This window comes from Lingula anatina, chromosome 6 (assembly GCF_051362555.1).
Source record: "Lingula anatina isolate TDL-2025a chromosome 6, LinAna3.0, whole genome shotgun sequence".
NCBI lineage: Eukaryota > Metazoa > Brachiopoda > Lingulata > Lingulida > Lingulidae > Lingula > Lingula anatina.
Genome location: NC_141772.1, coordinates 12,271,670 through 12,281,665, shown reverse-complemented (window position 1 = coordinate 12,281,665; position 9,996 = coordinate 12,271,670). Strand labels below are relative to the sequence as shown.

The following is a 9,996-nucleotide window of genomic DNA, read 5'->3' as shown; positions in this document are numbered from 1 at the left end:
CCCACATCTCATATTTTTGTCACCATTACAACAATGGCGCATCACGGAAGGTCATGCAAGGTATTTGAACCCAGCCATTGGTTAAATGGTCACATTACTCAAAGGGGAATCCCCTTGGCGTCTTCCGTGGTGACTTCACCAATCAGCGAAAATCCTTTTCAAGTTAAAAGAAAAATACAAACAGACTACCTTGTGACGGAATATAATCCATTGCGTCTGTTTAAAGCTCAGACGCTTTCCTGTGGACATAGTTAACCATCGAAAACCACTACCTTTGTCAAGGTTGTCTAAATATAGGATGAGGACACGACCGAAGCATTTTTGTTATTGAATGAGGTCCCATTGTATTTATGTAACGTCAATATTGAGCTTACATTAAAAAGAGAAGCCTTGTATTAAACCCCAATGCATGGGTTAACTGAGCGGTAGTGTGCAGTAAAATTTTGTCTTCACAAGAACAACTTGCAGCTACCAGTAAATATGTTATCGCGCAATTTCTACTGCCTTTTGATATTTGTATTTTGTTGCACAGCATTTGGAGTGTCGTGTAGGTTCATATTTTGAAACGAAATTTATTCTAATTCAGTAAATATAACATAGCAATCCTATTTACTTTATTCTCTGTAGACATCGTCTTCAGTTTTTGGTGTATTTTATTTCAGTTGACCCATGCGAAAGCGAAAATCATGTTGTTCGGAGAAATGAGATATGGAGGAGTGCAGGGAATCTAAGACAGGCTGGGGATACGGCTTATTGCGATCGCTATCTGCACACTGGATGGTATCGTTTTATCAGTCCTGCAGGGAACGACATGCCCACGTATTGCGTCCAACCCAACCACTGCGGTACATTTTGGCCAATCTGGTTTAATGGTATGTACTATATGTTTCTACTACAATTTAGCCCAAGGCTGTTTGATTGATTATGCCTTACATTTAAAAATTGCACAAGTCCTCCACCAACATTGGTCTTGTCTCGAGTCCACAGCTTTCATTTGTTTACTACGGTACGCAGATTACAATTACTTTAATATTTCAGCTAAATGACTGCTCTTTCATTTTGAAAAAGGTAGCATAAAAATAGCAAAAATGTTCATTAGCTTGGTAGTTGGATCATAAATGAAAATTCTCGAACACGAGCCGAAATATTTTCATACCTTTAGCTCGCGGCCAACCTGGACGAAGGCCTTAGGGTTAGTGAACACAGAAAATCAGTAACTGTAAGCAAAACCAGCTCTGCCGACTACAGTATGGACTGGAATTCGGCCAAGATCCTCTAATCCGAGTCATCTGACATCCCCCGTAAGATACGAGAGGTGGTGGGGGGGGGGGGGGGGGGGTCGATCTACCTGACATTTAAAAGAGGACCCTGGCCGCTATACCACCGAGCGCAATCGTCTCGATTCCATACCTCGCCCATACAGTCGAGTAGCCAGAACGCTAACCCTGCAGTGTTTTTTCCTGTAATCTTTTTTTGCTGAAATGCATTCTTCAGGCCGAGAGAAGCAAAATTAGCTTGGTTGCTATTTCCGAGACGTTGAGCATTTTTCAATATGGCCGTCAATTTATGAGGAAAAATAGGAAAACGACCAGAAGTCGCCGGGTATACTTTGTTAAGAACTTCCTTGAAAGTTTATCCTATCAGGAAAGCACATCAAGACTAGTGAATACACTTAAGAGAGTAACATTTAGCAAAAAAAAAAAAAAAAAAAAAAAAAAAAAAAAAAAAAAAAAAAAAAGAGCCAAAATGGTCGTCAAAATATGGCAGGGGTAAAAAAAGCTGCAAAATAAGTTGTTGTTTTTTTTTTGCAAATTTAGTATTATTAAAAACGCGCCTTTCTTTTTTATCTTCATTATGATAACTTGTTAGTCATGATCCTAAACTCTCAGAAACTGCTCATTTGACATTTATCAGATGGTGGCAGACGGTGCCATCTCCCTGGAGTCCAGTTGCCACTTCCACGAGCCCCATAGTCAAAGCCTGCTATGTTAAGGCTGGGTCACACTGCACTTGCAACCTTTTGGCAACCTTTTTGCAACCACAAAATCTGGCGGTCGCTTTCTATCATTTTGCAAGCTAATTAAGAAGCTATGGCCAATTTTGATCGGCAAGCAGTCGCAAACTGGTTGCAACAAAGTAGCAGTATGGTATCTGCAACCTCTTCTAGACCATCTTCAAGTTATAGGTTACCAGTCGCACACCGTTTGCCAAGCGATAAACAACCTGTCTGCAACCACTTTGATTGAAAATCGGTTGCAGGACTGTAGCAATCGCTTGTCAACTGGTAGCAGCAAGGTCGCACAGAATATTTATAATGTTGCCAGCTTGTGACAGTAGCTGCTTTCTCACAAATTTCCCCTCTCAAAAGACAAAAAAGTTCTAGTAAAACGGCTCTTTTTCAAAAAGACGGGGCTGCTATAATCATTGGCTTTGTTTACCTGAGAATTAAAAAGAATAAAAAAATCGGAAATACTGGGTAAACCCATGTATTGCAAGACGCCCCTTGTAAGGCGATTACAAACATTTGATGAAAGAACTTGGACTTGAAAATCAAGAAGTTTTAATTTCCGCCCTAAAAATAGAACCAGCAATGATTTGTGGACTTTGTAAAGACTACACCCTCACCTAACGAAACCAGTGCTGTAGCAAAAACATAAATTTTAATACGTTTTAATCCTTATTAATCTTATAATACTCTTTAATATTTTCTTGTTCAAATACTTGGTCTCTTTGAGGTCGCAAGGCCTGTGCCGTTACGGTCACACTGAAAAAAAAAAACTCATTGTGTATTGCAACTGTCACCGGTTGCAAAAAGGTCGGGGACCGGTTGCAACAACTCGCAAAGTGGTTTCCAAATGAATGCTGGGTTGATATCCGGTTGCGCCGGTTTTCGGTGCAGCACCGATAACCTCCTGGCCACCGAAAAACCTACTTGTGGCATCCAACCGGTTGCCAACAGGTCGCCGACTGCTTTGCAATTGATTTGCAACCGAATGTGCTGTTTTCCCTTTGTCTTTTTAACCCCAGGCGCTTGCCACTTACAATCCAACGTAATTAAATCGTGACAAGTCGTGCGCGTCGTGGAATTTTTTCACTCTCATCCTTGTAGTGAGGATACCAAGCACCGGAAAGATGTTAAATTATTTGTGTTGAAATTATTTTTATTTAAGACTATTGGACACATTTAACGATTTGTTCAATTATTTGTGGATAATTTTGATGGTTGAAATTATGGTATTTTAAAAATAGCAATAAGAAAACCAACATGTCCGTCAATGCTACTCTATGATCAAACCAAACATCAATTGCGGATATCTCAGTCCTGACAACTAGTTTTTCATTCTAAATCAAAAATTACATTGTGGATGATTATGAAAGGCATTATCATTCTAGTATATGTAAACCAAATCATTTTGAAATAAAAAAGGTATCAAATAGTTTTTCTTAGGGTTGGGTTATTCTTATCCTTTTTTTTTGTAAACTTTTTAAATATTTTAACACCTATGGATAAAGGCATTTTTGTTGTTTAATTATGAACTTTATTATAAATAATCAAGACCCAAGCAGCGGCATACAAACCCAGCGGTTGGGGCCCATGAGGTCAGCTTTTCTTGACAACGTGACATAGTTCGGGGATATGCGATGGCTACCCGTCGACATCATGTATTTGAAATGTTGTTTTTGCCAAAAAAAAAAAAAAAAAAAAAAAAAAACTTACAGTCAATGGAAGCTTTGAGATAGGAATGTATGCATATTTCTACTGGTAGGGTAGATGTAATTATTAATTTTGGTTTTATTGATGTCGTAGGGTGCATTCCCATAGATTTTAGATCGATCTATCCCCGTGGGGAGTCTCACTAGATTACTGTCAGATAATCCGGCTTAAATGTCAGTCCCACCTACTACAAGCTGTAAGGGGGTAATTAACTTTTGTACCCCGCTTGGCTGACAGCTATTTAGCGTGAACCCCTAGGGTCGATCTAGTTGGATCGATCTAATCTCTGGGAATGAGGTCTAAGTGCTGGGGTAGTTGAGATAATGAACAGTTGTCATGTTGCACATGGGTTAGTTTTTTTTTTGCAAAAGTGGACCAAATACACATTGAGCAATACTCAGTGGGCATCTGCACATTTTGAGGATTAGTTTTGGAGGCCTATTAAGGCCCAAATGGGCCACCATTGTTGTTGGCCCAGTGAACGGAATCATTCCATGTCTATCATGTGAACAACGTTCATCTCTGGGCACTGGGTGTGAGAGGAGTCCGATTTGAGCTACAGTGTATGGGATGCTCCCACCCCACAATCAGGAACCTGGTTGAATCGCACATCATGCCAGGCTCTGTTTGCGATAGACTGCAGCCAGGGCGAGAGAGTGTGAACTCCCGACTAGGATCGCTACATCAGGTTGCATCACCTGCGGGACCAGTTTGGACGTGCCAGTCGTACAGCACAAGAAGCACCCGACAGGAAGAACAACCGGGGCAGCAGCCCCACTGTGCGTCGACGCTTGCTGGCGGTCAACCGATGGTGGTCGTTGATGGCAACATACCAGTGGCTGCTCGTCACTACATAGATCAGATTCTGAAACCTCACATGACATCGTTCAAGCAGCAGAAAAATGATGTCTCCGTTTCCCAACATGACAAGACCCGTTCACATTCGGCACAAATGACCCAAGCGGATCAGGAGACCCAAGGGTGGATGTCCTACCCCGGCCTGTCTATTCTCCGGATATGAATCCGATTGAACACTTGTGGTAGTACATGTATCTTAATTGGTCGTCCTTTAGCCAAGGCAGCAGCTGATCCAGGCACTACGGCAAGACTGGGATAGGATTCCGCACGACAGCATCCCATTTACTGCCCGAGCATGCGTCAACGGATCGCCGCCTGCATCGAAGCAAGCGGAGGTTGTACCGGCTATTGACTGTTGTGACTTTGTGATGGGCTGGTGCCACTTTTGTTTTGAAATTATTCATGAAACTTGAGATTTTTGGTTCTGTATACCAATGTCCTAAACAAATGATTCATATGAAAATAATCCAGTTTAGAGCTTCAAAACAACAATTATTTTCAAAAATATGGCCTCAAAGTTTTTAATGGCTGTTGGTATATAACCAAAAGATTTATATCGACTATATAAAATGTTAAGTGAAAAAGTGCAGTAAAAAGAAAAATTAGAAGTGCTGTTATTTACTGAAGAAATTTCTTAAACGTGCCAATCTCAATTAAAAGAATGGGAATTTTATATACATACTGAATAAAGTTATGATCAAAATATAAAATCACCATAAGGTAAGTATGATCGATATAAAAACAAACAAAAATAATAATAATAAGGTTAAATACTTTGACAATAGTTAAATATATTATTTATTAATTTTAACCCCACCCCCGTCCCCACCAACGGACTTGCTTGGACTCCATGTAAATATAAGGGTCTCGATTGCAGATTAACATTTTGGACTCTCTGTGCCCAAAACCCCTGTTGGCCCTTGATAAAATTTTCATCAGACTGAGCCTGTCGTAACGGTCAGTCCTATCAATGATCCTCTTAGTATAACTGTACCTTACTAGTCACCTTGTCAATAAATAAAAGGGTTTAATATCTATTATACGCCAGATTATCAGTTCAAAATGTAATTTTACTGCTTCTTTACCTTTTTGGGTATGTTTTAGCGTACATTTGAAATGCGGAATACCATGCCCTTTGAACCCGACCCTTTGCTATTTTACATAATTATTTATTTATAATATAATTATATTATAATATATTTTATATGATTGACGGTCATCTTGAATTTTGAAAATTGATTAATGTTTCAGATGTAGCCACTGCCAAGAAAGTCCAAATTAAATTGGCTTTTATACCGCCAAAGTATTCAATTCTTAAAAAAATTACAGGGAATAACATTCAAAGTATTTGACTATGGGACCCGGGGAAGTAGCAAACAGACACTTGGGGGCTTACTTAACTGTCAGATAAGCTTATTCCGAGAGTTTAGGGTCATGACTAACAAAATGTCATAATTAACATAAATATAAAAAGCGGATATGGTTTTAATAAAAGTAAATATGAAAAAAAAAAACGAACTCATTCTGCAGCTTTTATCACTTTCTGCCTTATGTTTTGATGGCCATTTTGTTTTTTTGGTAAGTGGTATGCACTTTTAAAAGCGTTTTCAGTAGTACTGTTGTGCTCTCCTGATAGGATAAACGTTAAAAAAACTGTCAATTATGTACATCCGGCGGCTTCTGGTCGTTTTTCTATATTTTCTCATAAATTGACGGCCGTACTGAAAAGTGATCAATGTCTCGGAAAAAAGCAACCAAGATAATTTTGCTTCTTTCGGCCTGAAGAATGCATTTCAGCCAAAAAGTTTACAGGAAAGAACACTGCAGGGTTCGACTATTGGGCCTATGGGAGTGGCGACTCGACTAATACTCGCCCCATATAATACATTGTAGCCTCTATGTGATAGCGCTATTCGCAATGCGCGATGCTTTCGAGTTACGGGGCCCAGGTTGGCCATAAACTAACGGCATGGAAATGTTTCGGCTTGTCTTTCGGCTTGTCTTTCATTTATAAAAAATATAATTTACAAAGATTATTACTTTTTCGATGGGGATGAGTAGTGTTTCCTTAAAATTTGTCTAAAATTTGTTGCAAATATTGAACTCCAACAACTGCTACTACGACTGCTGATGCTACTTCTTTTTTTATTACAATATACTACTACTACTACTACTACTACTACTACTACTACTTCTTTTACTACTACTATCCATAGTCAAGTACCCAAATATTTAGGTGAACTATGTTGGGTTTTGCCAGTCTTCCCACTTTTGTTGATAATCCGCAGTTTTTGTTGCCTTAGAAGGAGTCATATTTGTCCAACATGCACTATTCTACTATTAAATAGTAAAATGGTCAGATAAGAAAAATGTCAGTATAATTTAAGTTTTAAAAAAATGCAACACATCATTTACTTCATACTCTGTTGCATTTGTGGCGTCGTTTTTCGTCAATATAGCTCGATTAAAAAAACAGCATGTACATCGCTGAAACGAGTTGGTGTCGAAAGCAAATAACAGAATCCTGGCTTCCCTGTATAAATTGTGGAAAATCAGTAACGTAACGTGTAACACCCGTCACTGTCTTAAATTTCATATTCAAATCTGCTGTTTGAAATATAAAGATAAAAAAATGTTATTTTCTCGAGGAGCGAAACATTTCAATTGGATGCAAAATGTATTGCACATACTTATTTACAATGGGTATATTCGCAAGTATTATCCCTGCTTCTAGAAATTAGTACTTTTTTTAGTAAAGTTCCCCATATATTTTTAGGCACACTTCCAGCCACCAATCAACAAATTACTGGATCTGGCTGCTTGTACAATATATTTTCGCACAACCCATGTTGCTATGCAACCTATGATATACAAGTGAAGAACTGCAATGGTGAATACAACGTATACCGTTTAGTCGGAACAAGTGGATGCTCACAAGCGTATTGTATTGGTGAGTTTTTGCATTACTACATAGTATTACATATAAAATGTAACTATTCAAACAATTTTCCTTATTTTTCTTCAAATTGATGTTATACTGCCACAGGCAGACTCATTTTATTATTCTTAAACTTCGTTTTTTCGTTTTTGATATCTAGAACATGTCTTGTAAATCTTGATATGTCAGATAATTCACAAGAACTTAGACTTTTAATTAAGGGTGTGATTTATCTATGAATAACTTGAAATTGTCTGTTGCTTGGAGTTCAATATATACTGAATTACCTGGTCTTGACGGAGTTTCAACTAGCTGCCTGTGTTTCATTCTGGTAATTGTAACAAACAATGTAACAAATAGTGGAGAATTTATGTTACATTAGGTACTGAAACCCCATGCCCTGCTGGCTTAATGTCTCCAAATGGCTTCTCACCAGGGTGTTCAGGTAAGATTTTATTTTTTTATTGAGCACCAGTTCTGTGTTATGATATTAACAAGTGAAATTTTTCATGTTCAAAGTACTCAGTACTTTAATTAACAGCTTTTAAAAAGTTAAGATAAAGATTTTTCATCAACCTGATATAAACTTTAACAAAAAAGATAAACAGCTGTACTACATAGCATTAAATGGGTTCCGGTTCTCGACAAAGAGTGCGTGTGTGTGTTTGTGTGTGTGTGTGTGTGTGTGAGTGTGTGTGTGTGTACAAGATCTGTCTGTGTGTTAATGTGTGTGTGTTTGTGTGTGTGCGCATGTGCGCGCGTGTGTGTTCTGAATATTTGGTCAGCTACGTATGCATTTCCAATAAGAATACTTTTCATTACAGATGGATATCCAAATATCACAAATATTCCTACTATGAATTGGACCATAGCTCCAGAAAAAAATTGCCTGAATAGCATATGTCGAAACGGCATCTTGTTCCAGTGCTATCCTAACTTGTCAGAAATACCAGAGGACAGTCATGATAACCTGACATTTAATGTGGTGTGGTACTCTGACGATGTGCCTTTCTATGAACACAACGTTACATACCATCAGTTGCCAGCTACTATGAACGAGATGGACTTAGGCAGGCGCTTTGGTGTTCATGTAAGTTGTGAAGGTTTGAAATATGATTTACACTGATTATTCTGTGTTGTGTTGTGAAGTTGCCTTTTATATCGCATTCTTAATTTGGTTGGTAATAGAAAATCGAATTTAAATCCGCAGTGGTAAAGTAAATAGAAATTGTGATAGTTTCTGGCAAAAAAATTAAAAAAAATAATATGTTTAGACTTTAGCCTTATGATTGTTTTAATGAACGTTTCCGCTTTAATAAGTATAGTTCTTTTGAATTGTTTATATATAAAAGTTTAAATGTCCTGTTTCTGAAAAGTTAAATCACCTATGTAGCTTTAATAGGATTGTAGTGCTTCCATTAGCTTGTGAAGTAAACTGATACCTTTACAGACAATATTTCCTAAATCAATCTTATATCCTGACAAACCCACATTATAAGCAGAGGGATAATCTTCATTTTTATCATGTATTTCTTGACCTAAGTTCATAAATTTTCTTTGCAGTTTTCATGTTCCATCCAAGCTAGATATGGACACAATGGCGTTCCGGGTCACATATTGAAGAGCAGAGCATTTTTTGCAGGATTTAAGGTAGGAAGAATATAATATTCAGTAATTAAATTCATTAACAGCGTTTTTTATTCATTCTCGATTTGACAAATGAAAACAAAACAAACGTTTTACTTATTGAACTTATCAAATTGCGAATGCATTTTGGACGAAGACAAGCAAACAAACAAAACAGCAGATAAAACAAAATAGTGCGCGTTAAAATACTTCTAGTATGTCGTTTTAAACGGCAAATGGTTTAGTTTATTGAGCTGGGGTAGATGAAAACCGCTCTAACTACCTATTTAGGTATAGGGGCGGATCAAGAATATTTTGATGGGGGTGGGGGTGGGGGGGCACGGATGCCTAACTCCCACCACCACCACCACCACTTGGCGTTGGTAGTTCAGAAGGCGAACGGTGCCATTTGGTATGGTTTAGAAGTATGATTCAGCTTGTCAAAATTCCAATTTCAAGAGGAAACCAGAAGTCTAAATCCGGCACTGAGGTATACCAATTGGAAGCAAAGCATTATTTAAGCCCGATTGAAAAGAAAATGTTGTTTAACAAAATGATCCAGGCTGACACCTGACATTTTTCCTTTTTTCGGGAAGATGGTATTTTTTGCATCACGACGGAGTAGTTTAAAGAAGTCTAACGTATCGGAAAACAAATTCTGTAGTGACCAATAGTGTAAACATTTCTCGAGCTCATTATGTTTGCTTTGAGCTTTTAAGAATTCAAATTTTTTTTTTTACAAATTTCCTGTGTCACTATTTTGTTTCAATTTTGTGTTTGGTGAGATTTTCCACCGTGTATGTTTTATTCCGACTGTTTGGATTCTCTATTGCTGACAAGGGGCATGCTTGTCTATGCA

At 37.9% G+C, this 9,996-nt stretch overlaps 1 protein-coding gene across 1 annotated transcript in view; it reads left to right on the top strand.

Moving 5' to 3' along the window:
- Nucleotides 1–392: 392 nt before the first annotated feature.
- LOC106162256 (von Willebrand factor D and EGF domain-containing protein) overlaps nucleotides 393–9,996 on the top strand; it is a 34,990-nt gene continuing 25,386 nt past the window's right edge. Inside the window, exons 1-6 of the mRNA XM_087015060.1 lie at nucleotides 393–547; nucleotides 663–872; nucleotides 7,350–7,523; nucleotides 7,894–7,956; nucleotides 8,336–8,601; nucleotides 9,075–9,161. Coding sequence (XP_086871186.1) covers nucleotides 481–547; nucleotides 663–872; nucleotides 7,350–7,523; nucleotides 7,894–7,956; nucleotides 8,336–8,601; nucleotides 9,075–9,161 — 867 coding nt within the window. The 5' untranslated portion in view covers nucleotides 393–480. The remainder of the gene's footprint in view (nucleotides 548–662; nucleotides 873–7,349; nucleotides 7,524–7,893; nucleotides 7,957–8,335; nucleotides 8,602–9,074; nucleotides 9,162–9,996) is intronic.